Source organism: Seriola dumerili, unplaced genomic scaffold (assembly GCF_002260705.1).
Source record: "Seriola dumerili isolate Sdu_G_001 unplaced genomic scaffold, Sdu_1.0 BDQW01000086.1, whole genome shotgun sequence".
Taxonomy (NCBI): domain Eukaryota; kingdom Metazoa; phylum Chordata; class Actinopteri; order Carangiformes; family Carangidae; genus Seriola; species Seriola dumerili.
The window spans coordinates 719,511-745,955 of NW_019174341.1; the positions used below are offsets into that span (position 1 = coordinate 719,511).

At 42.9% G+C, this 26,445-nt stretch overlaps 1 protein-coding gene across 1 annotated transcript in view; it reads right to left on the reverse strand.

Moving 5' to 3' along the window:
- Nucleotides 1-411: 411 nt before the first annotated feature.
- Nucleotides 412-26,445, reverse strand: part of LOC111221323 (glutamate receptor 1-like) — a 56,481-nt gene continuing 30,447 nt past the window's right edge. Inside the window, exons 4-18 of the mRNA XM_022744679.1 lie at nucleotides 23,292-23,345; nucleotides 22,957-23,115; nucleotides 22,127-22,294; nucleotides 21,549-21,653; nucleotides 20,651-20,761; nucleotides 20,091-20,297; nucleotides 19,738-19,953; nucleotides 19,557-19,628; nucleotides 19,277-19,371; nucleotides 15,365-15,563; nucleotides 14,997-15,244; nucleotides 9,265-9,379; nucleotides 3,371-3,505; nucleotides 588-651; nucleotides 412-518 (exon numbers count right to left, since the gene is read on the reverse strand). Coding sequence (XP_022600400.1) covers nucleotides 412-518; nucleotides 588-651; nucleotides 3,371-3,505; nucleotides 9,265-9,379; nucleotides 14,997-15,244; nucleotides 15,365-15,563; nucleotides 19,277-19,371; nucleotides 19,557-19,628; nucleotides 19,738-19,953; nucleotides 20,091-20,297; nucleotides 20,651-20,761; nucleotides 21,549-21,653; nucleotides 22,127-22,294; nucleotides 22,957-23,115; nucleotides 23,292-23,345 — 2,055 coding nt within the window. The remainder of the gene's footprint in view (nucleotides 519-587; nucleotides 652-3,370; nucleotides 3,506-9,264; nucleotides 9,380-14,996; nucleotides 15,245-15,364; nucleotides 15,564-19,276; nucleotides 19,372-19,556; nucleotides 19,629-19,737; nucleotides 19,954-20,090; nucleotides 20,298-20,650; nucleotides 20,762-21,548; nucleotides 21,654-22,126; nucleotides 22,295-22,956; nucleotides 23,116-23,291; nucleotides 23,346-26,445) is intronic.

The window sequence follows — 26,445 nt, forward strand, 5'->3', positions numbered from 1 at the left end:
CCACCTCCGATCTATTTCTTCTTTCTTTATCCACCCCTCCTTCCTCCTCTTCTTTGTTCTCTCCTCTCTCCTCCTCCCCTTATCCTTTTTCTTTCTTCCTCTCCTCTCATTCCTCGATCTGTTCTTTATTCTTTCTCTACCTCCCACTTCTTATTCTCTCATCTTTCCTCCTCCCTTTTCCTTCCTGCCCCCTCCACCTTTTTCTCCATCACTCCTTCTCCCTTTATCCTCCTTTCTTTCTCCTTCATCCATTCTCCCTCCCTCCTCCATCTCCTCCTTCCTTGATCTCTACCTCCTCTTTTCTTATTCTCTCATCTTTCCTCCCTCCATCCACTTCTCTCCTTCCCTTCCTCAGCGACCGACAGACAGACAGACAGGAGCGTTCTGTCCAATCAGGACTCTCGGTTTGGATCACATGCCTGTGGAGGACAGTCCCAGGCCGGCTGCCTTGCTCATGCAGGGTAAACCCTGAGCTCCGGCTTTTGGGAAGTCGTGCGCCACCACGCGTCCATTCTCGCCTCCGAGTCCCGACGCTCCGCCTCCTCCTCCTAAAACGCCCACCGCCGCCATGCCGCCGCCGCCACTGCCTCCTCCTCCTCCTCCTCCCATCCCGCCAAGGCTGGTGCTCATCATGGCGGCATCGATAAGCTCCTGCAAGACAGAGAAAGGGGAAAATTTACACTGACGAACACAGTGACGTTAATGAATCAGAGTCAAAATCGAGGGTCATGTTTGTCTTTTAACAATCAAATCATCTCACACAGAAAAAAGTGATTAAGAAAATAAAAACACGCCGATTATTTATTCATTTTTAAATTAGAAATTAATTGTGGACTGTCAACTTGAGCCCAGTACTTGTTTACATTTTGTCCCTTAGTGATTAGTTATCAGCACTTCCTGTTTGCAGTGAACGTACAGAGTAAAGTTCTGCAGGTAGAAGGAACACATCAGAGATAAGGACTTCCTCTGGAGGTGTAAATCACATTGAATCAAAAAATATGTGCAACATGTCTGTGTGTTCAGCTTATAATGTTTAATGTGTTCACGGTCTTAGTTTAGCATGTTAGCATGCTAACTCAAAGTCCAGCTGAGGCTGATGGGAAAGTCATTATTTTTACTCATAAAAAGAATTGAACAAATTCCAACTTTGACCTAACGATGGCGCTGGATGAAAAGTCATAGGATCGGCAGAGTGAGCGGGATTCATCCTCTGGGGATCATGAATGTCTGTACAACATTTTATGGTATTTCGTCCAATAGTTGTTGAGATATTTCAGTCTGGACCGGAGCGGCGGACTCATCCAACAGACCGACACTGCCACACTGCAGCGCCGCCATGAGGTTAGAGGATAAACCCTGACCACTTTGGTGGACACCACATCATTTCTTTGTTTCAGTTTCTATTTGTCCAATATTTCGGTTCATGACCAAAATACCTGCTAGACTCCAAACATTCTTGAATTTGGTGCTAATTAGTATGTTAGCATGGTAGCACCCCCAGATTAAATGGGTGAACGCAACATTATACCTGCTGAACATCAGCATGTCAGCATCACCATGAGTATTTTACCACGCAGACACTGCCGTGCCTCCACACAGCCTCAGAGCTGTTGGCCTGGACATAGACACTCCACCTCAAGCCTCTTCCACTGTGTCGCTACATGTTCGCTTGTGTTGTAATAAGTGAAATGTCAGGAAGCGATAAAGTGATAAAAGGTTGTCTGAAATCCTGACAGTGTTACAGGAGAACAAATTGCAGTGTCTCTGTCCCAGGTCTGGATGTGTCAGAAGAGGATGTGTGGAGGTAGGTAGCTGTATTGATTCCTCGCCCTCTGTGCTGCAGTGCTGCTCCGTGTGCATACATCTACCTCTGCAGCAGGTAACCGCAGTGTAACCCTGCTCCGCACGCTCCTCCATCTGCTCCGACTGATGAAATCCTCCACACACGTTGTGTCACCGCCGCCTTCAGCGGAGGGTTTTCAAGTCCTCGCTTTGTGCTCACACGCACATGTGAAGAGAATAACAAAAGTCCAGCAGAGAGGAGGGTAACAGACTGCTGCCTCTGCTGTGGAGAAAATGGCTCTAATGACTTGTTTGTTCCTTTTGAGAAGCCCATCAAAGTCTCAGTATAAAACCACCCCAGTCTGTAATGAGGCGACTGCAGTTTCATCACATACAGACGCCGGCGATAAAGAGCAGCTCGAGAGCAGAGTGTCAGATAAAGAATTCAGCTGAAGCACTTTCACAGGGCAGTAATGTTGATGCTCCCGCCCTGTGGCTGCTGTTAATCTGCTCGATCAAGAACCACTTTAACACCAGAGACGCAGCGAAGACAACGGTCCCGATGGACACGGTTCTGAAAGACGGAAACCATGAACGGTTCTCCGGTCTAACGAAGATAAACTCGACTCGTGTCCAGGTTTAGTGAGTGAAAGAAACTCCAGTTGAAAATGTCTTTATTTACTGAGGTTAAAGAGGAAGTAAAGAGTAAATTACATGGAGGTTTCCCACAGTGAAACAAACAACACCTCTGATAAAGACCACAGATTAATAATGAGTGGTCATTATCTAAACAATCATCCAGTCACTGATTGATAAAGAGACAATTGACGTCTCAACCGATCATTTGTTTCCTTTGTGGGAATTAATCAGAGCAGCTCACCAATCTCTGATCACATTTTTATTCCACCACTTTGGTCCAGACTCAAATTTCTCCACAACTATTTGATGGACCACCGCGACCTTCATGTTCTCCAGAGGATGATCCCTTCTGACTTTCATTGTCAAGTGACTTCTGCCTCCAGCGGCACCACGAAGTTCATGTTATGGTTTTGACTGAAATATCTCAAGCGTGATTAGATGGATTTTCATGACATTCGGTTCAGACGTTCATGTTCCCCTCAGGATGAACTGACTTCTCTTCTGGTTACCAGTTCACCGGCTTTACGATACTCCATGGCAAAACATTAACGACTCTGAAGCCAAGACTGAACCCATCACAATTAACCCTATAACATGTAAATCAATAAAATTTATTCCATTTAAAGTTCGACCAAGCTGTATATTTTGTAATCATTACACATTATACCTTTTTCACTTGTATTCCAACTTCCATCACGTGACTATTTTTGGTCCAATCATGATCGAGTGATAACGTCTGTGGTTAAAAGTTAGGCTAGTTTAATTAGCTCAAGATGGATAATAACTACGTGGTTGCAGAAGACCAAACAATTTCGGCCTCGTCAACAGAACTCTTCAACAGCAGTTTGACCAAAAATAATCACCTTGTCAAACCCGTTAAACAGAAGGAAAATAAAATAAAACAGAACCTCTGGACCAGGTCTTAGGACAGCTAACAAACTGGACTCACCTTCATCCTTCTCGACTCGATCCGGGACTTGTAGCAGAACTCGACCAGAGCCACGAGCATGGCCAGCCCAAGCCCGCCAATCAGAATATAAAACACTCCCGCCACGTTGCTCAGACTGAGAGCGCTCGTCTTGTCCTGTCAGCACAGAGAGGCGGGGTCAGGGGCAACCAATCGCGGCGCAGACAGTCGTCACATCGCTACAGTTTGAATTCTGGATCGTCTGAAGCTAAACCGGTTCATATGATCTAGGACATCATCATAATCTCCAAAGCTAACATAAAAACAAACATCCTTCTCACTAAGACACTCTCAGCTTTCAGAGGCTGTGACACAGGGGCAACATCAAGATCAATTTATTCATCACGGGGCTTTTTACTCGGCCCGTGAAAACCCCCGGTCCTGGAAGTAAAAGTCCTGTTCATTTTTCTCCATAGACGATGCTACAGTACAAATATGAACAGGCGCTTTATAAAATATCAAATGTACAAACATGTGGACAAAATAACTACAAGAGAGAAGTTTACTACAACTCCCAAGGTGCATTTCAGCTAGAAACGTCCAATCACTGACCTTAAAATCAATTAGCTTGCCAATCCTGGGTGAATAGAGCAAATATGGCGACGTGTTTTTCATTAAATCAAAAACAAAGTATTTTGAATTACTGCTCTGTACCAATGGTGCTTATTGTAAATACAGAACTGGGGAAAAAAAACTTCCAGAACCAGCAGCTTCTCCCGTTGCAGATGCTATTCCGTTGCACTGTGGGAAATGTAGTATCCTGCAGATCAAAACTCTGGATATCTTTGAATATTCTTCTATTAATCTGTCTTTAATAAACTTTATGGAAGTGAAGCACTAAATTGGTGAAGAAGCCCTTTAATTTTCATCCCTCGTCTCCGTTGCCTCAAATCACAGCCTTTGAAAATCCTTATTTAAATGTCACATGCAGCTTCATGCAAAGAAATTCAAACAGAATGAAGGAAAATAAAATAAAAACTCATCTCTACAGACAACGCTGTTCTTCTTAATCTCATTAATTTAATCTACTTAGTTCTACTTTCAGTTTCTACACCACAGTTTTATTGAGTATTAAAACAAAAGGAGTGATATCTGTACAATATCACTTCTGTCTTCTCAACTCAGAGAAAAGTTTTCTTAAACACTAAAGACAATGGGACTTTAATTGGCTGTTGAGCTCCTGTTTCAGTGTTTGTGTGTTCGTCCGTCACATGCATCACTTTTTGGTTTTGGTGGGCGTGGCATGACTTAGCTTTCTCATCCAATAGCATGCAACCTGTTAGGAAACAAAACAAAACAAAAAATCGAACAGGAGGAAACAGCGCTCATAGTGAACGAGGCCTTTTCCTCAACAGGAAGCGCTGTGAGGTTGGGGACAGCCTATCAGTGGGCTTTCCTCTCCAAACTGTCATGGTAACCTCAGCCAATCAGCTTCTGAGAAAACTTAAAGATGCTTAGACGTCAGACTGAAAACATATGAGGAATATGTCTAGTTGTTAATGTGTTTTATAACTCAAAATTTGAGGATATTAGATGTGAACATTGTCTCTTTCACCCATAAAACCCTGTTTTCTTTTACCTGTCCAGTTTCTGATAACAAATAGAAAGTTTGCTTCTTCACATTGCTGTCAAGTGGAAGATCAAGCCCGTTTCAACTGATGATGAGGATCAGTCAGGGCTTTTAATGCGCATAAGTAACTGGTCTCTGCAGGACTAACATGTAGCACTCAATCTGAAATTGACTTGAGAAAATCTGCCCAAACTCAACATTAACTTTCCTGGTCCCAAGAGACAGATAAAGGATAATTAGAGAAAGGGAACATTAACACCTGCAGCAGCATAACGATCTATAAAGAAACAAATAGCTGCTGTGGAAAAGAGCAAGGATATTATAATAATGTCCTCAGAGCTAATTTAGAGCCTGTCAAGTTTTTATTGGAGTTCTGATATTATAGACTTGTCTATAGTTTACAGTGAATTCTGAGGTTGGAGGCGACCGTACGTCCATTTTCCCCCCAAAAACATCAAAGCAGAAATTCTTTAAATCTGTACAGTACAGCTGAAGCAAGACAAGATAATGTTTTTATTTCATGTCTGCTTTGAGTGAATGGAATAAATCAGGTAGACGAAGGTGCGTTTCGGAAATGATTTTGCATCAGTGTGGACATGTCCTGGTGTCTCTGTGGGGTCGTCTGTCTCTCAGTGATCACTTATGTTGTAATGTCACATCACTGCCGTTTCAGTCTGACGTTAAGATCGCCTCTCTCTCTCTCCTCACCGACGACAGACTGATGAACGTTTCCCCCCGTTCGTTAGTCACGGTCTATTACACAGCGAGCTCAGAGGAAACAGGAGGTACATGACAGATTGGAGACAAAAACATCAGCGTTTGTGTGTTCGAGTGTGTGTGGGAAGGGAAGTAAAGGGAGGGGGGTAAAGCTGTGGTCAGTGGCTTCAATTTCTTTTGGTTAGCAGCCATAAACAGAGAGAGAGGAAGGGAGAGAGACATAGAGTGATAGCAAGAGAGAGAGAGAGAGACAGGAAAATATATTTGCAGTTTCAAAAATCTGACTTTTTACATCTGACGTGTATGTTTAAAAAAAAAAAAAAAAAGGAGAAGAAGAAGAAAAAAAAATCTGGCTTTTAGTCTGGAGCTTCTCCTCCAGGCCAGATTTGTCACGTTGACGCAGAATAGCTCCTTCTCTCTGGAGAAAGGCAGAAAATGAGCCTGAAAACGAGTCCTTCTCAAAACTCCAGGACACTGCACAACCACCAGGATGGACTAAAAATATAAATGTAAATGTAGCACCCACAGGCAGCCGGGATTTGCGATTAAAAGTAAAGTGATGTAAAAAGTCACATTTTTCCAGCAGAGTCGCTCGTCCGTCCGTCACTCTGTCTGCAGCTGCTTCCAGTGAACTGTGCTGACCGCAGGATTTTCTGGAGAACAGAAGGAAGGCTGAGCAGAGAAAAGCCTCTGAAGAAATCTGATGGATTTCTACTGATCTGGAGCCATGAAAACCCCTTATCTCCAAAACGTCGGCTAAAGCCCGGCTCATTTTCTCATCAATTTGCATAAAGTTTTGTGGAAACTAAGTTTATAAAAAAATAAATAAACTCAGAATATAAGCGTTAAGTACAAATTGGAGTCATTGGGTTTTCACTCGCCATCAGAAAACAAGATCAAAGTTTTGACTGATTCATCCTCCAGCTCTTCAGAAGGGTCAGCTGAACAGCAGCGTTACACTCTGAAAACAAAAAGTTTTTCAGGAAACCAAAAATAATTCTCTGACTGTAAACACAAAGGCAGAGTTTGTGCTAGCAGGTACTGAGTCTGAATTTAGATTTCAAAGTTTGACGTCGTACATCTCATTTTGAAAGGAATAGTTTTATTCACCGTCTTCCCAAGAGTTAGATTAACAGATTGACACCACTCTTGTCCATCAGGAAAAACTGAGCTACAGCCAGCTGCCTGTTAGCCTAGCTTAGCACAAATACTGGCAATACGTTGAAACAGCAAGCCTGGCTCTATCCACAACTCTAAAGCTTTCTGATTAACTGAGCTTTACAGGCAGATATTGTTACCTTTGGCTAGCTTTATGCTAAGCTAAGCTAACCAGTTGCTAGCTGTAACCTTATATTTAAGGGACATGAGAGCAATATCGATGCTGTCATCAAACACTCGACTAGACTTGGTCAAACTTAATTTATGTCCCATATTCTGAACTGACTTTGAAGCTGAAATCAGTCTGTATCAATACTGAGGCATATACTCATAGAAACAGAGTTACATTCAAGTAACTACTTTTGCTATTCGGGGAATTATCTAAGTTTAGAATCTAAAACAATCACATAAAAAGAAGAAAAGACAAACTGAATTGGACAATAGAAATTTCCAATTAGTACCAAATAATGTGCCAAAAAACCCTTTAACTATTTCTACCACACTTAGAAACACTTTACATCTGCAAAAACATCTTCCTTTTCAGAGTGTACCGGCTGTGGTTTAAGGTTTCGGGGTGTGGGTCTGATGGGGGAAACAGGGGGTGGGGTGGGGTAAACCAACACATGACCTTGGGACCAGGCCTGAGCGACCTAAAAAACTGACCTTTCTGCCGGAGTCCTTGTGTCCACACTCCCCCTTGTCATACCACCACTTGTTTTTCAACTTGTCTAAGACGGCTTGTTCATTGAGCTTCAGTACTGCTAGGTTTACTGGGATTCTTCAAAGAACCATGGGAGGAAGGGAGGGGGGGGGTGGGGGGTGGGTGGGAATAACATAAATAACATTATGCACCTCCATGTTATCTTATGTTATTGTTCAGCTCCACAGCAACAGGGCTGCGGTGGCTACAGCAGCAACAGCGGCAGCAACGGTGGCACCAACGACTTTAACAATAGTGGAATAAGCAGTAACAGATGCTGTGGTATGCTACAGAGAACACCTCAACAACAATAGAAAGGAAAACAAAAACAAACAAAAAAACAGGCACAATCACACATAAAAACTGTTTTGGAAAATGTCAGCGTCAAAGTGATATGCGTTAATACTCCATCTAGCTTGGTTTGGCCTAACTCCCTACGCGCGAGATGTGTATTACTATATCACTTTGGGTAACCGGCAAGAGCTGAAAACACTCCAGGATCTTTGGGTTTACTGAGCAAAGCTGCTTCAAGAAGATACAACCTGCTGTCCCAAAATCACAGATCATGTCAACTGTACTGTGTAGTTTGAAGGGCTGCTGCATTTTAACTTTTTGGAGGGTATGGAGTCAACACTGTTCATTAACAAAGAACTGACTCCGGAGGGGTATTTTACTAAGTGAGCTAACTGGATAAGCCTAGTTTATTGTAAACTCGGCTTCTGGACCAGAATCAGGAAGTTCTTTAGCCTTCTGTTGGTATCAAGATTTAGCCTGGCTCCCATTTTTTCAGAGCACTGCTTAAAATAATTTTCATAAATGACTCTTATCTTTCAAAAATTACAGATAAATGTCCCATATCTGGTAGACTAATGGTTAGGGCGCATTCCACATAACAGCAACGTCCACAATTCATGTATCTCTCTAGACTGTTAACTGTCAAATAAAGGTCAATTTAATACATTATACGGCTCTTGCAAACCAGTGGGTTTGATGAGCGAACTTGTCAAACTTTAATGCCGAAGGACACAATCTTAGATTTGTTAAGTGATTCAAATAGAATCTGGAAGTTCTTGTGTTGTGTTTTGGGATGCATCTATTGATGGCCATTAACCCTGTTTTAAGAAACAGTCAACCAATCAGAGCTTTGAAAGTGGGATTAAGATTGCTAATGCCATCATCCTACATAGTTATCTTACTATCAAGCTATAGACATGAAGAATAGCTTCAGAAAAATGGCTGCAAGGTTGGGAGAGACTGATGCCGCTGTGCAGGCAGTTGTAAGTCAACTTATAAAAATAGGAACTTTAAAAATCTGCATATTTCTTGGATAATGTTGAAAAACATTAACTGCCCCTAGCAACCACTACCAAAGCTTCTGTATTGACTGAAAATCAAGTCATTTACAACTGATTAGCATTAGTGTTTTTGTATTCTGAAATGTTCAAAATTGGATGAGCTCAGTTCTAGATGTGATTCTTGTTTTGTTTTTGAAAGAATAAACTGGTTCAAGTGTGTTTGTAAAATACCCCCTGGATCAGAGGGTGAGAAAAGCTAGAAATTTTTAAGGCCAAAGATTAAATAGTTGAAAAGACACCAAACATTAAGTTATATGTTTAGGTTCAGTGGTGTCATCCGGAGTGTTTAATGCTTGATAGTCAAGTTGTGGGTTGTTGCCGGTTACCCCGGTGTACCATTGCCTGTCGTTACCCGTTGGGGTTACGGTGATCTGACCTTGGAGTCCCCTCCCCCGGTGCCGCACTCTCCCTTGTCATACCACCATCTGTTTTTCAATTTGTCCAACAGGCCCTGCTCGTTCAGTTTTAACACTGCCAAGTTAACAGGGTTTCTACGGGGATAGTAACAATAGGGGATAAAAGGGAACTAGGTGTTAATGAGCAGAGGATTGCCATAGTGAAGATAGCAACATCATTACATGTATCTGGTTATGACAGGCATGTTATTATTAGTGTAATCATGAAAATAATGGGACATTAAAGGACAGCTTCACGGCTCTTCAACCCAGACCTTGTTAAAATGTTGTTTTCTGTCATTTAAAGTTGTGCATGTAACAGCCACATAGCTTCAGTTTGAAGGATTCTGTTGCAGACATTTACGGTTGTTATTTAAGGTGGTTGAATGGTTTGGTTGGGGTTAGGCACAAAAACTATATGGTTAGGTTTAGGAAAAGATCCGGGTTTGGGTTAAAAGAAGTACTTCCCTTAAGGTTAAAGGACCTTCGTCGACATGGCTTTGTCGCTCAAAGGTCCCTAAAGGTTGCCCAACAATGAAAGGTAATTATGGGTCGTAATAAGGCCCTTGCACAGATGAGCTATGGGATCAGTCTCACAAACGCAGTCACAAACCATGCTTCAATTCTTGTGACCAGACAGATTGTAGCTTAAAGAAACAAAAGTGATGTAATCGGAGTAAATCCTGGTTTGAGCGTCTTTCTGATGGTAGAACATGTAAGGCACGGGCTGACTGTGAGCTGCAAGGTTCCCAATCTCCAAAAAGAAAACACATGAATGTATATAGAGAAAAAATTGCCCCATGAGAATAATAATGCACGATTCATGGAGCATAGTGTTATTTTAGGCAGAGCACTCATAACTTTGCTACCAGTGTCAGATCCTGGAATTACAGGTGATCATCTATGGATCCAGGTATCTTCCGTGATCAAGAAATCTGCCAGGAAATCATCTTGGAACCATCTCTTTGTTGTCTCAGCAACAAAAAGGGGAACGTTATGGGCTGAGTCCAATGTCTATTAGTTAAAGAGTTGGTTCAAGACAGATTTGGACATTAATGATGTGGGATGACTGGCTCTTGGATTGTCACCTTTCTCAGGGGGAGAAGACCTAGTGCATGAAGATCACAGGTATCAAGTTGATAGTCTGACTTTCATCCACTTCAGTATTGGCTTTGGAACCAACCTCATGCACCGAGGCTGGTCTGAAGGTTTGATTGACCTCGGCTTTGGACATACCCAACACAACATACATTTGAGACCCAGCAGGCCGAGGTGATTGGGAGTTGTTGGGGACAAAACCATTGAGGCTACTCCTTTTGCCTGCGACTTGTAAATGGATGGACGGATGAAACAACTGCTCCACTGGCTTATGTTGAGCCCAGTGATACGCTAAAGCAGAAAGGTCAGGTAATCATATCTGAAGCTGTCTGTAAAGTATACAAGTGAAGGAAAACAACACTTTAATACGGTCTGGGTTGAAAAACAGCAAATTAATCCTCCAGCTGACTACTGTGCAGCAAACCTCGACTTGCATTCATTTCCATTCCTTACCTGATAAATAAAGGAGAAACAACAGTCAAATGTTTAGACATAAATACCACGTGGAATATAAAAATAACACGTTAAGGTTAGAATTAATGACGGGCAGCAGGTGGCTAAACATCTTTTACGCTTGTGTCAATTTCCCACCATCTTGTATTTCCTTACAAAATACACAAATACCCAGAAGTTGCCTGTTGTTCCCCTTTACATACCAGTGATGATCAAAGCTATAGGCAGAGAGGAAGCAGTGAAGTTTTAATGGTGGCAGCAAAGGAACAGGAATCAATGAAAGTGATCAGTGATGAGTCAGCCAGTGATGCGTCAGTTTGAAGAGACAGTAACAATAATTAATCCAATGAGAGCAACAGCAACAGAAGAGTTTTGTTCTAAAGTGAATTATGTATTGAAAAATATAGAATACATAAATAAAATAACATGAGGAGAGAACAAAAGAATCCAGTTACAATGTGCACAAATTAAAAACATGAATCCAACTACTAGAATACTATTACTACTAGAATCAAGAACAACATTGTTATTGTATTTAAGAAATGGAGGCATGTGGTAAAACTGAGAAGCTTCCTCACTTAAAACTTAAATTTCATGGTAAACCTTTGCTCAGACTGGTAGTATTCCTCAGATATCCACAACTGAATTAGAGAAATATTATCTAAATCTGGTCACAGTCAGTTCAGCAGCAGCGCTATAAAAGCTTTTACTCTTCTTGATGTTTCTTCCAGGTTTATGGGAGAGTTTTTCCTTGTGTGAACTGAAGCACAGAGGATGTCGTATGCTGTACAGACTGTGAATTGAAATTCACCCATTGAGGTGAATTTGTCATATTAGATTATAGAAATAAAACTGACTTGACCTGACATTTGCTATCAATCAATAGCCTGTTAATAACTTTATATCTCACCTGGACACCTGGAGTATTAGTCTACCTTTCTAACACTGATTCTAAATCGTCACCGTTTTGATGTTTAAAAACTGCTATTTATTTGTTCAATAAATCAATTGGATACTCTGAAAACATGTGAATTGTAACGATGTCATTTTGGAACAATACTCTCCAAATAATCCACTTAGAACAGTAGCACAGTCAGAAGTCTGACGACATCAACATGAGTGGGAAGCAGATGCTGGTTAATGGGAGTTTTCTCAGTGGAAATGATGAAAGGAAGTAGTCAACGTTAGTACTGAGACCCAGTCAACCCAGAGACCGAGAGTACAGTCTGTTCAAACTCATGAGCCACTATCTGTGATCTGTAAAAGTGATTACAAAATATGCTCAGCATTCAAGTGGTTTAAAACAACAGCGTTGCTTGGCAACTGATTAGAGAAGCTGACACCGCCTTAACTCTTTTAAAAAATGGTGAATTATTTTTCTTCATCTGCAACTCTGAGCGCATGAACAAGGAAACAGCAGAAAATCCAAGGAGAGCCACTTCTACAGCTCTGCTTCTTTTTCTTCCAAATTGTCAGTTCATGAAATTATTAATTTTCTTTACCCAAACCTAAAACCATTTTACTACGAGGGCGGAACGGCAAATCAATTTGCTTGGCTCTAATTTTCTGTCTCTGCAACAGTGACTGATGTAGTCAGGCCCAACACACACACAAACACACACACACACACACACACACACAGTTCAGGGATTAAATAATTTTATAACATACAAATTATTACATTCAGCACGTGCTAATCTCATTTTCGGACTAATTTCCTCTCTGTGACTCTGGGTTGGCTGTAAAATGCTGATGTGAAGCAGAAAGAATGAGAACAAGATGTTCTCTCTCAGAACATCTGATAAAAACATGGACAAAGTCCACTGACGTCTGGAACAAAGAACAGGAAGGAATTATTTTCAGATGCTGCTGTCAGGTAAAAACCAGGAAGCTTCCCAGGACTGAATGGATGTTGAGTGGTCTATAAATATGTAAATGCACATAATTAAATCATCTTCTTCATTACTATTAAACCAACGATTAAATTTTCTACCAAGTGTAACATTTATACATGAACAGACTTGATCATAATTAAACAGTCGAACAGATTCATTTCTTTTGCTTCTGACCCTGAAAACAAAATAACACAAAAACTACAAAGAATAGATGTATTCTTCCTGACAAAAAATACCTTGGACTAATTTGTTGATAAGTGTCTGTAAGGCTTTACTCGGTGGTCGCTGGGTGGTTGCCAACATGTTATTAGATTGTAAATCAAGTTGTAGCTGCTCCAGGTGGAACTGCTTTTAACTACTTAGCTAAACAGTTAATTTAGGCCAGTGGTTCCCAACCTAGAGGTCGGGCCCCTCCGAAGGGTCACCAGATGAATCTGATTAATGGAATAGGAAAGAGGACTCACAATGGTTGCTAGGGTGTTTCCAGGTGGTTGCTAGATGGTTGCTAAGGTGTTTCCAGGTGGTTGCTAGATGGTTGCTAAGGTGTTTCCAGGTGGTTGCTAAGGTGAGTGTAGGTGGTTACTAAATGGTTGCTTTAGTGTTCTGCGTGGTTGCTAGGGCGTTACTAGGTGGTTTCATCAATGCTTTGGGTGTGAATTAGCTCAAAGGTAGCAGTCCAGTTAAAGGCACAGTTCACTCGTTTCACAGTCCAGTAGTAATTTAATTAAATTATCAGTACTTACTTCAGTAACTATTAGTCAAACTGTTTATCCATTAAATAAAGTCTTGTTTTTTTTGTTTTTAATGTGAGGTTTTACCTGACAGCAGCAGTACTCAGATAGATATAGATAGACCGACAGATAGATAGATATATATAAAGATAGAAATGTAGGTGGGTAAGAGTGTTAGTAGCATTGTCAGTATTCTGGTGATTGTAAGGCAGAGAGACAGGCAGGTTGGCAGTCAGACAGGCATAACAGATGACAACAGACAGGTAAACAGGCCGACAGGGCAGGAACAAGACAGAGGGACACACATACTGACAAGGACAAACAAAAGAGAGAGAGAGACAAGACAGACAGAGAGACAGATTAAGAGACTGACAGTTGGACAGATGGACACACTGACAGACAGACACACAGACAGTAAACAAGCCTAAAACCCAAGACTGCTCTGTGAGGGTCAGGTTAGTTTTTGGACGTTGGTTATATTCCAAAACAGATTTTTGAGAGTAAGAAGAAAATACACGAAGCTTCTCGTTGCCTCTAAAATCTGGATTTAGAGATGCCAACAATCAAGGACACCAGACATCAGCTGTCTAAGAGAGCGTCCTGTTTGAAGCAGCGTTTCACACTCTGCAGAGGTCGGACCAAGTCACTGTTTTTCAAGTCTCCGGTAAGTTTTAGATCTTGACGCCGTATCGAGGCAGCAAAGTCCCAGATCAGGTTATAAAGGCTGAACTTTGTTATTTCAAGTCCATTTCATTTTTGCTACTGTTAAAAAGAAATGTCAAATTTCAGCACAAGTACTTTTCCCCTCAGCCTAAACATATCACGTCCCTGTGGCGCTCACCACCAATTTTTTTCTTTACAGCAAGAAAGCATTCAGTAATATTTTAATCCAGCAATAATATCAATAAGAATAAAGTAAAAAACTTGTATAAAATAAATTCATTTAACTGGGCATACTGATATCATAAGTCAACAAATCACTGTGCACCAAACACGGCGACGTTTTGATATGTAAGCACCAGGAGTTACAGTTCAAAGGTTAACAGTGTAAATGCTCCAACTGAGAAGCTTCAGGGCTCAAAGTCCATCTTCAGTCAAGAGTCACTGTTTGTTAAAGTGCAGCCTTAAATCCTTTTAAAGTCTGAAGTCAACAAATCTATGACTTGAGTCCAGGCCTCTGCATGTCTGCTCCTTGTTTACATACTGACATATTCATTTCATCAAATTATTAAAATACATATTTATTTTGGTTCCTATAATAAATCTGTTGTTTTAATTAAAATCTCATTAAAATAATATTTTAATCCATTCATTTACCTTTGATTCAAAACCAAGAAAACAAAAACCCACAGGATATAATGTCTCTTAAAAAGTAGACCCCAGTTTACTAACTCAACATGTGCATGTGTAGGTGATGTGGATCTATACATGCACATGGCTGCTCTGACTGCTCTACTTTCCCACAAAAACAGACAGAACAGGACAGCGACATCGACCCCACACTGACCGACCCCTGTCTGGAGATTCAGAGTGTACCTGAGGGGCGATCCTTTGGGCGTGGCCACTCCGTAGCCTTTAGAGTCCAGGTTGCCTCCTACTTTCATGGTGTCGCAGGGCTTCCTCTGCTCGATGTACTCGTTCATGGAGGACTCCAGCAGGTAGGCATACTTCCCCTTCGACTTTCTGACTCGCAACACACCTTCGTTGGTGTTCTTGACGAACACCGAAGGGTCTGCGCTCCGCATGTATGACCACATCTTCTCAAAAACGGCAATCTTCGACCTCTGAAGACGGAGAAAGACAGTCAGGTTGTTTTGACACCGTTTGTCTCTCCTTGAGAAAGGGAACTATAGTTTGGAATAATACTGACATGTATAAAAGCAAGAAGAGCAATGTGTCCTCACCCTGAAGAACTCTTTAGTGGAGCCTCCGTCCAGGGTACCGTAGGCGATCTCCGTCTGCTTGGCCAGGTCCTCTGCGCTCTCTATGGGGGAGACCATCCTCTCTACAGTGAGGAAGGCTGCCAGGTTGGCTGTATAGGAGGAGATGATGATGAGGGTGAAAAACCACCAAACTCCTCCGACAATTCGCCCTGAGAGAGACCTGGAGAGAACAAGGAGGAAGGGGAGAAGAAAAGCTTTTATTTACCCAGGATAGTCTTTCTCAGGAACACCTTGTTCAGACTCAGTTATGAAGCTGCCCAGAGCTGACGCAGGCTGATGAGCAGCTCCACTGGATCAGTTGGGTTTCAGGACATTGCTTGAAGGTAGTCACTCTTCTGAAGCAGCAAACGTTCAGTTGCAAACCTCAAGATGGCGTTTCTAACCTAAAGGCATTTCAGTATATTAATAAAGTTCAAGAAAACTGTCTTTTCAATCCGCATCATATCTAAAAAGTAACAGTATCTGTACGTACATGCTCGCACTTCGCTCTATCATCAGCAAACATAAGTACAATTCACACCTATGCAGACGATGCACAACTTTCTATTTAATTATCTCTTGATAGAGAAGAAGCTTTCTGAAGGCCTCATGTTGGGCTCTTGATTTTCTTTATCAATAAAATAGTCAGCAGATTAATTGATAATAAAATGAATTGCTAGTTGCAGCCCTGGTTGATTGGTCTTCCTGCCTCTCTGTAGATCCAACACTCTGTTGATGCCATGTTCTTCTGTGTTGTCAAATTTCCCCTCGACGAATACTTTGGTTCATCACAGGCCGTTTCCATTCGAAGTTCCATCAATATTCTTGGTCCCTTCAGGATGAATCATCACATCTTTTGTAACCCCTTCCTGATCTTTCTTCAAGCACCACCATCAAGTTGAAACTGTCCACTATAAGAAATATCAAACTCTCAATTGACAGATTGCCATAGAAATTCCTGATCACATCCTTGTGTCTCAGAGGATGAACCCTGCAGATTTTAGGTTGGGTCAACAAATAGTTCAAACGCTAACTGTTCCTAAAACCACAACATCTGGGCTTTTACATCTATTTCAACACCTGATCAATAAACTATGGATGTATAAGAAGATTCCTTCTCCCCAGATGATGAATCCTTTTGGTTTTTAATTAAAAAAAAAAAAGGATTGTTTCATGAGTCCTTTGTAACGAATCCGGACAGAAAGTTTTGAGGATTTGTGAGAATGTTGGACTGATTCAAACCATGTTTTTGAGTTTTCAGCTGGAGGCTCTGCTGTGTGTTGTACCTGGATTATTTTTACAACAGGTGTTCTTTTTTTCTTCAGGAGTCTAATCAATCAGTTCACATATTACATGATCGTAGTCACGTAACCTTTCATAATACTAGCACTCTGTTCTTCGTAGCGCTGATTCCTACTTGAATTTTAAAAGAGACATTTAAGGACAGAAGAGAGTCTTTTATGTACCACACAGTTTGACTAGCTGTCACAGCTGCGTATACACAATCGCACATCGACACACATATAAAGCCAGAAACGACTGCAGCACCAGAGATCAGAGTCTGTGACTCTGTGGTGTGAATCAACTCCCAGTAAACAAACATGAAAGAAGCTCAGGTGAAAAGAGGAAACAAATATTTATGTTCAGACGCAGGAAGTCAACAAAGGTTAATCTCTAAAAACATTCATGAGATACACAAGGACATTTCCATGATCCAGATAAAACACACATAAACACACAGATGCTGTGCTAATGAGCGAAGGCTTTGTGATTCTGTCACAAATGTCCTTGTTGATCATAAACAGTGCTTTAATGGAAGTGGAGAGTTATTTGTGCACAAAGAATATCAACAACAACTCGGTGACAGGTTGATGTCACAGAAAGAACCAGGCTGCAGAAAAAAAAAGAGGCTGTACAGTAATTTATTCAGCTGACGGACACGACTGAATAATCTTTGTTTTGTTTCTAGAGATAAACGACACTACAATAATTAACAACAAGTACAAGACTTATTTATTTATTTGCTGCTTCGTTGTTTATTTATAGGGGACTGGGCTTCATGAAGGAAACTGACATCTAACAGTTATGCAAATGTGTAAAGAGATATATGTGACACGTCAGCTGGACTGTTAATTAACATGTGTTATATGATATAATTGCAGCCGTTTTTGTTTATTCATTATGTAGTTTTCTTGTTGCCCGCGGTGACTGGAAACTGCTTCTTGGAAATGACTCACATTAACAGCTGCTTGCCTGTTTATTTTGCACATGGTTCCCTGAATGTCTCTGTAGTTTGTTTTTGGTTGTTTAACTTGTGGGATTTGATGTTGGGAAGGTTTTCAGAGAGCTAAACCTGAGGACGCCTCCCACTACAGGTAACCACATGGTACACCTGTTGGTAATAATTCTGCGCTTTGGACTCCTCTTTTTCATCAAGCGTGATGTTTATTACTAATATTAAAGGGTGTGTTATGTATGAGCGTGTACATGTGTGTGTGTTATGGTGCTACAGTAGGTGTGACGGCTCTGCCTGCAGGGCGGCGTCCACACCTCACATGAGCATCAAATACATCGACACAATCACACAAATCACATCAAAGAGACACTGAGGCCACACACACACACACACACACACACACACACACACACACACACACACACACACACACACACTAATACTGTTCGGGCCTCCAGTCCTGTCCAGCTTGTCTAAAGGTGACCCTGTGTGATGCTACATGTGTAGGTCAGTTAGTACAGTGCTGTTTTTCCACAGTAAAACCTGATGTGATGAGCGCTCAGCCGTGTACTGGGACCACAACACTAGACCATGGACCTGGTCTCAGGTTTCAGAACCGGTACACCTCCAGAGCTGAGCCTTAAAACCAGCCGTCAGGACTTCTGGAACTTTGTGATGTCACAACAAAGCAGTCACCAAGCCCCGCCCACCTGGACCCACCATCCAAACCTTGCAGGATTTGGTTTCTCTGAGTGTTTTTACCTGAAATCTGCTTTATTTTTATTGGATCACTCAGAAAACAGTCAGCCAATCAGAAGAGAGGCTCAGAGCCTCCTCTCTTCTGATTGGCTCACCGACCTGTTGTTACTAGAGCTCCAGAGAGAAGCCTGAGAGAGGAGATGTAAAACTACACTGAGATGGTTTTTGTATCTTCTGATGGATCAACACTTCAGATAAAACACAGAAGAAGAAAATGGATATTAAACAAACACTAAACTCTCGTTTCAGTGCAAAGCAGAAAGAACCTGATTATCCCCAAAAAACCTGCCTCTTGTTTTGACAAATAAGATATTTTCTGTGTTGAAGCTTAATATTTCAAAACTGCTAATGATGTCCGCCACAAATCCAGCTGGACACACACACACACAATATATAATGTAGAAGGAGACATAGGACATTGCTTTAATGAGGTTATGAGGAAAACAATTACTGAAAAATTCATAAATGCGCGCAAACACACACACACACACACACACACACACACGCACGCACACACACACACACACACGCACGCACACACACACACACAGTACAGTACATCCAGAATAGAAGCTGCCTCAGGCTTTAACTCAGCAGTTACATATAACAAACCCGGCAGCACGTCACACAGGATGTGTTTCATGATGTGTGTGTGCGTGTGTGTGTGTGTGACGATACTGTATGTCTACATTAATAAGTGCTGTATATCACTGACAGTATGGTTGTGTATCAGTTTGTAACAGGACATCCTCTCTTGTTCTGGAGCAGCGGTTCTCACAGTTTATCAGACACGTTTCTGATCCGACAAGAAAAACAATCACAACAAAAATCTATGAACCAAACAGGCGACGAGAGCGAGTGAGTGGAGAGTCAGGTGTGGACCAGGTGTCCGACCTTACCTGGGGGAGATGTCACAGCCCTGCTGCATGAAGGCCCCGAGCGAGAACCACAGAGAATTAAAGATCCCGAAGTCGTTGGTGTGTTCTGGAGCCTCCTTTTCCTTCTGCTGGTTCTGGTTCTGAGACTGGGAGTAACCTGAGAGAGGAAACATGTTACAGACGGACCGAGCGGCACCATGACACTGGAAACTGATGATGATGATGATGATGATGATGAGGAGGAGGTACCTGGAGAGTGAGTGAGCTCAGAGGAGGAAGTGGGCAGAGCTCGTCGAGAGGCGGAGGAGGCCAAAGTTTCATCTTCATCGTCTTCATCCTCTCCCTGCCACTCGTACGGACTGAAGCGACTCACCTGAAACACAGAGACACGGTCGGCACAAGGACACGAGACTGTGACCACACACATATACACACACACATACACACACACACACACACAGCAGCAGCAGCCGCCCCCTCACCAGGAAGAGCACCACGCTGACACCGATGTAGGCGAAGACGATGCACATCCAGATCTCGTAGGCCAGCGGGTCGAGGAAGGAGAAGACGCCAGGTTTGGACTTGGTGGGTTTCTTGATCATGATGGAGATCCCCAGAGACATGAACGGTTTGGTGAAGTCGATCACCTGCTCTCGCACCAGAGTGATGGTGAGCGGGGCGACCGCCACGTCGGCTTTCTGCAGCAGCAAGAAACAGCAACGATTTGACATCTTTGGTTAGAAAGAGACTAAAGGAAGAATTTCGCAGCTGTGAGTCAACAAACGTTTGACTCCGACACAAACTGACTCTGAGCCGGTTCAGGTCCGTCACTCACCCCGTACACCAGTTCTCCCACCATGCCGTTCCACATCTTGGTCTCGGCGTCTCTGGCGCCGTACTTGCCGTCGCCCACCAGCTCCAGGCGGTAGGCGAAGCCGACGTGTTTGGCGATCTCCGAGGCGAGCTCGGCGCAGTAACCCTCGTACTTGTCGTTCCCCACGAACTGCTCGTGGTTCTTCTTCAGCATCATGTAGGGAGCTTCCTGTACGAGAGACGAGACCGACGTCACTGTTTCTACCTTCAGGTTGTTTTACTTCACGCTCCAGATCTACAGTCATCGATACTCATCAACTGAACCAAACCCGACTGTCGAGTGGTTCTCAGCTTTAAATCTTTTAAACTTTAAATCTAAATTGAATCACTTGCTTTTTGTTGTTGAAGACTTTAGTAACTTTTAAATGTTTAAAGCTGAACCTTGTCAGATTTGGATTCATTAAACCAGAATTAAAACCCGACCCTGACTACTGAGTATGATGATGTCATTCAAACCCTTTCAAGGAAACAGAAACGAGCTCTAAATAAAGAGGCAGGCGGGTGAAGAGCAGCGCGTCTCACCAGGATGGTGGTGACGACGTAGGTTCGGTTCTGCAGACCGTAGAACTCCTCCACCACCGGCCGGTACACGGCTGTGTTCACGTAGCCCCTCCTCTCGTTCCAGTAGCCGATCTGAACACAACAGAGCACCGTGACATCACACTGTCGTCTCCCAGTCACCTGCCATCTCTTTAAAACAGAGTCTAATAGTGTCTCTCCAGTGATTTTACAGCCTGTGTCTGTTCATAGACCCCAGGTGCTGATACAGGTGTGCACATATTAAAAGTTAAAACACTTTCCACGAGACTTAACAAATAAATAAAGTCTATGAAATGCTTTTACTTGACATGAGTCTAATTTTCTGATTAGATACAAGTGCTGCATTTCATTTAAAGGCCCATATAGTCTGACGGTAGATGTCCATGTGTTTGATTATAAAGTATATACCAGGAAGAAGAAGAAAAGATGGAGCTTTAAAAAACGACGCATCACTCTGTTTCTTGCAAATAATGAAAGATAAACTTCATGAGATTGTGTGAGGGACTCAAAAGGATTCAGATTTGATAAGTGGATCAGTTTGGATTCAGTAAGACGTCATCAAACACCGACCCGTCTCCATTTGAAGCCTCGACCTCAAAGTGACATCCCATAATCTACAAAGCCAGCGTCACCGTGGACCTTATCACAGCGAGGGCCGGCGTCTGACGGAGTTTAACAGAAAGCTGAGAGTCTGCAGGTTTTTACACCAAACGAGTGCTGCAGCAGCTGATCCGACTGATTATCACACCTTTAATCAAAGAGGAGGGAGCTAATTATCGAAAGGAGCTGAGGCGGTGAAAACCTGCCGCGTCGCTGCGGCGTCCGACTCCACAAACTTCTGCTCAAATTAAAGCCGTTTAACAAAAAAGAGGAGCAGCACCTTCCTGGGTCCGGTGTGGCTCAGCTCCATCACAGTCAGCGTGTAGTTGGTGCGATGTCCTCGCTCATCGAACTGAACGTGACCTGTCAGCCCCTCCAGACGCACCTGCAACACACACACACACACACACACACACACACACACACACACACACACACACACACACACACACACACACAGTTTTGAGTCTGCGTTATCTCCTTGGTTTTCCTCAAACTTTTTGTCCTCAACAACTTCCTGGTGTCAAAAATGATAAAAGTTTTTCAGTAAAGACTCGTTAACAACTCGAGGTTTGTCTTATAGTTTCACCTCGTTAACGTCCTCATGATGATTTTATATAATAACGACACATGATGACTGAGTGTTTCCACCTTGACCTGCAGTGAACCAATCACAGTCTCATAAACACAGATTCAGGGTTTCATCCTCAGGAACCAATCCTGTCAACTTGTGGGGACGGGGGCGTGGCTAAATATACCTGAAACCTTGTCTACAGAGAGCGAGAGAATTAGCATTAGCACAACCGCTAACACTGTGTCAGCCACTGTGTGTGTGTGTGTGTGTGTGTGTGTGTGTACCTGTTGCAGGGCTCTCTGGATGTCGATGCCCTGACCCCAGGGAGCGGGGGGGTTGGCCAGACACTCCCCTGCGTTGCCGCGGCGAGAGATGTCGATCCGCTGCCGCCGCAGGTTCTGGAAGGCCGTCGCCATGACAGTGACGCCGTCGTAGGTCAGAGCTCCCGTGTACTGAGGCCCAGGAATAAAGTTAATAAAGTTAAAGCCCGTCACATTCACATGAAATGAAACCGTGTTTCTGAGTTTACTGTCCGTCTGTCCATCACTCCTGCTCTGGATTCAGATCAAACATGGAAACGATGCCGTTTGTACATCAGCCTCTCTGTTTACGACTCACTCTCCTATCACACGTTACTGACGCAGTGAGATTCAACACTACAGACCACAGCAGCTTCCAACTGCTCTGAATATCATGGTAGGAGTCATGATTTTATCAGCCAATCAGCTTCTAGCCTGACGTCAGCGGCGAACGTCTCCCTGGAGAGTGTTTGTTTGTGACTCGTTCAACAAGCGAAGGTGCAGGAAGAGACGTGCTCATGTGGCCAATTTATTAGGTACACCTATAAACTCTAATGTCCGGTAGCTCACTACAAAAACAATCATGTTGAGTATGAAGTTTTATGTTGAAACATGTTTGTAATATTTTTCTCCATCAAAACACCTTTCAGTTAGAAACAGTTCAACATCAGAAATATAAATATTTCATCTTTTCTCAGAAGAGAAAACAGGATGGAGTCGCTCTGACAAAAACATTTAGTTTCAGCTCCAAATAATTAATCATTTATGTGTGTGTGTGTGTGTGTGTGTGTGTGTGTGTGTGTGTGTGTGTGTACCCTGAGCCTCCTGCGGGCCAGCTTCAGGTCTTTGCTGTCGAAGTCCAGCCAGTCCTGGTTGATCTTCATCACAGCTGGATCGGACCGGTTCACCAGCTGGAAGCCCGTCACGTTCGGCCCCAGCTTCTGAAACTCCGTGACATTCATGTCCATGAAGCCCTGACGCGCACACACACACACACACAAACACCACACCACACCACACACACACACACACACACACACACACACACACACACACACACACACACACACACACACACACACACACACAGTTTCATGGACTGAACACAGGTGTTTGGTTGTGGTTCCTCCCAGTGAACAGACGGACTCACCAGGTTGGCCAGGATGTAGTGGTAGTTCTTCAAGTTTCTCCTCTGAGCAGCGATCTGAGCGATAGAGAGTCAGAATAAACGATATGCTAATCACATTTCTGATGTTTCTAATGATGATAAAAAGCATCCATTACAGATTCATCACACTCATCTGTATGTATGTGTGTGTGTGTGTGTGTGTGTGTGTGTGTGTGTGTGTGTGTGTGCGCCCTCTCAAACAGCTGCTAATTGGAAGACTCGGTTCCTCTTTGAGGAATTAATTGCTCATCTTCACCATCAGAAAGAGATGCAAAGAAAGAGATTTACAAGAGTCAACTGATACAGGCCAGGGAGAGAGGAGGAGGAGGAGGAGGAGGAGGAAGGAAGATGGAGAGAAAAGGAGAAAATGAAGGAGGAAAGTAGGAGAGAAGTTATAAAAAGGAAGAAGAGAAGGAGGTGGAGAGGAAAAGCAGCTGTAGAGGAGGAGGAGGAGGAGGAGGAGGAAGCAGGTGTTGCCTCCCGCCTTCCTCTCAGGTCCAGCTCTTAATGAGCATCAGTCGATGGAGGATCGTCCTTCATCCTTCCCTCCTCCACGTTGGTGATCCTCTGACTTTTCATCTAGCGCCATCAACAGGTGAGTGTTAGTGGATATAAGCAGGTTTTCTTTTTTTTTTTTTTGCGCACACTGCAGCTCGCCGTTTCATCCCCGAGTGGCCGCGGTGTTTCCGGTGTAACCGCACCGTGCTGGACAGGTGACAGGTGTGTCTACAGTGTCTCTGAAAGACGTCACAGCAGGAAAAAAACAATGCTACTCCCTCGTTTACGGAGTTGGCGGCTGCTGACAGATGTGTTGGACATGTTGTTATTTGAATGTTTAAATACAAACAGTCACTTGGTGAAAAGATTCAGGTTGTGTTTTATTACTTGTTGAACATTTTCAGCACATTTTAACAGAACTGTGATAATTATGACATTGAATTTCTAAACCGTTTCACGTCTAGTCTTTATTGTGTTCTACTTTTCTCTTGCTCATCGTGCCCGACCCGGACCAGTTGAATAATCAACCCGTCAGCTCAGCTCATCATCACCACCCAGCAGATCCACGGCTCCACCTGATACCTCGCTCACATTCAACCAAACCAAATGAACCAGATGAAGTCAGACTAGAGCCAGGCTGAACGCCACCTGATGATTTCAGCCGAGTCACAGAGAACAAACTCAGCCGAAGCCAACAGCTTCATTTCACAGATCCAAAACACCACCTGATACTTCAGTCTCCGTCCGCCAGCTGGAGTTCAGCAGGAAGAGGAGTTTCCCAAATGATGGCTGGTCTCTGGCCAGAGTTCACACTGATCAGTTTTTGGCTTCGGAAAAACTGAGTCCATAATATTCCAACATGTCCTTTTCACTGCAGAAATATCGTCTTTGCTCTCACTCTCTCTGTTCTCTCTCCTGCCAGTTCATTAGCAAAGAAGCTTAAATCAAAGTTTCATTAAAAAGGTGAAAACAGCTGCAACTGAAGAGCAAAACAGTCAGACACATGTGCTGCTGCTGCTGCTGCTGCTGCCGAGAGGAAACCAAACAAAACTAACAAACACACAAAACAATTAAAAGTCTGTCTGTTTGGGGGCGTTGGTCCATGATGGAAACGGGATGCGTGAGCGTAGCCGTTACTGGGAGACCTGGTAAGACTGTTCCCTCCCAAACAAACCCAACAAGCTAAATCTGAACAGAAATATTCAGAAAACAAAGACTCAGCTGAACCTTTTCTTATTTCACACACCACGAGCAAAACATTGACAGCTACTGTAACAGATGTTGTCGTGGGATTGTTGAACATTTGAAATGCACTTATTTGTTTTCTTTCTCAGAGTTAGAGGAGAAGATGTTTACCGGTCTCACGAGTGCTCAACAGATTAGGAATTACACTTCTAAAACCTTGTCAGAGTCCCGGTGGACAGTTAAGAAAACAGTGCAACAATCTGTGTAGCTGAACCAGAGATATCCTTCTTCCTTGTTAAAATCTGGTGTTTAAATTACCCACAATGCACCGGAAACAACAACACTCTAAGTCAGCTTCAGTTGATGTTCCTGGATTTTCACTCACAACAGACTCTGCAGTTTTTACTCAGAATGCAGCAGCAACAACAAAAAAACCATCCGGCTACAGTCACTCAGATAACCACTCTTTACAGCTGTGGGGAGAAGAGAAGCTTCAGAGCGAACAACACGTCCAACCTTGAGGTGGATGGTGTCCCAAGGATCGGTACTTGGGCCCCTTCTCTTTGCAATATACAGCAACCGCTCGGGTCCGATTATGCGCTACGCAGACGACACCTAACGATACCCGTTATTCCCGTTTGAGTTCACCGTCCGAGTACTTGTAGAATTTCTCCAATGGAAACGTCACGTGAAAACAAATTCCCGCTCCGTAGTTTAGAAGACGAGTTATCTCCTGTGTTGTGATGTAGATTTAAGTGTCTGCTGTTTGTTCAGACGCTTACAGACTCTTAACAGCTGGCAGACAACAGCAGCTTCCCAGACGGAGCTGAGAGCATGAAAATCAGAACAGTTACAGAGCCGAGCTGAGCAGAGCCAAACGGGTCCAAGGCTAAAATAAATTAAAGAAAACCACAGGATAAAAGGCTCGTCTTTATTCTGGTGAGGTTCATCTCCAGCGTGGAGTCCTGATGGTTCTGTTGCAGCATGGTCCGTCATGTTCACAGGCCGAACAGCTTCAGGTTGTTTAAAGCTCGTTATCACCTCAATATTCTAAAATTATCACTGCATTTAATTCATGAGATCTAATTAATCCCTGTCTGTCACCAGGTTATTAGATTTTCTGTTACCTCGTCATCCTGCATATTAAATCTTATATTTTTCTTTTTTTAAACACGATCCCTGTCAGCTGATCAGTGCTGGACTGTGAGCTGTTGTTCATCTTGTCTCTTACTTTACTTTACCTTCTTTCTTTTTTTTCTTTATTCATTGATTTTGTTTATATTGGTTTTTTTATCTGTAACTTGTGAGCTTCCTGTCACACCTGTGTAACATCTGTTACATGTCTGTCAGCTGTTTGTGCAGCGTCTGAAGTGTTAGATAATGAGATTAAATATTATAAAATCTCTGGAAAGTGACGATAAATTTTTCAGATATTTGCTTTACTACACCGAGC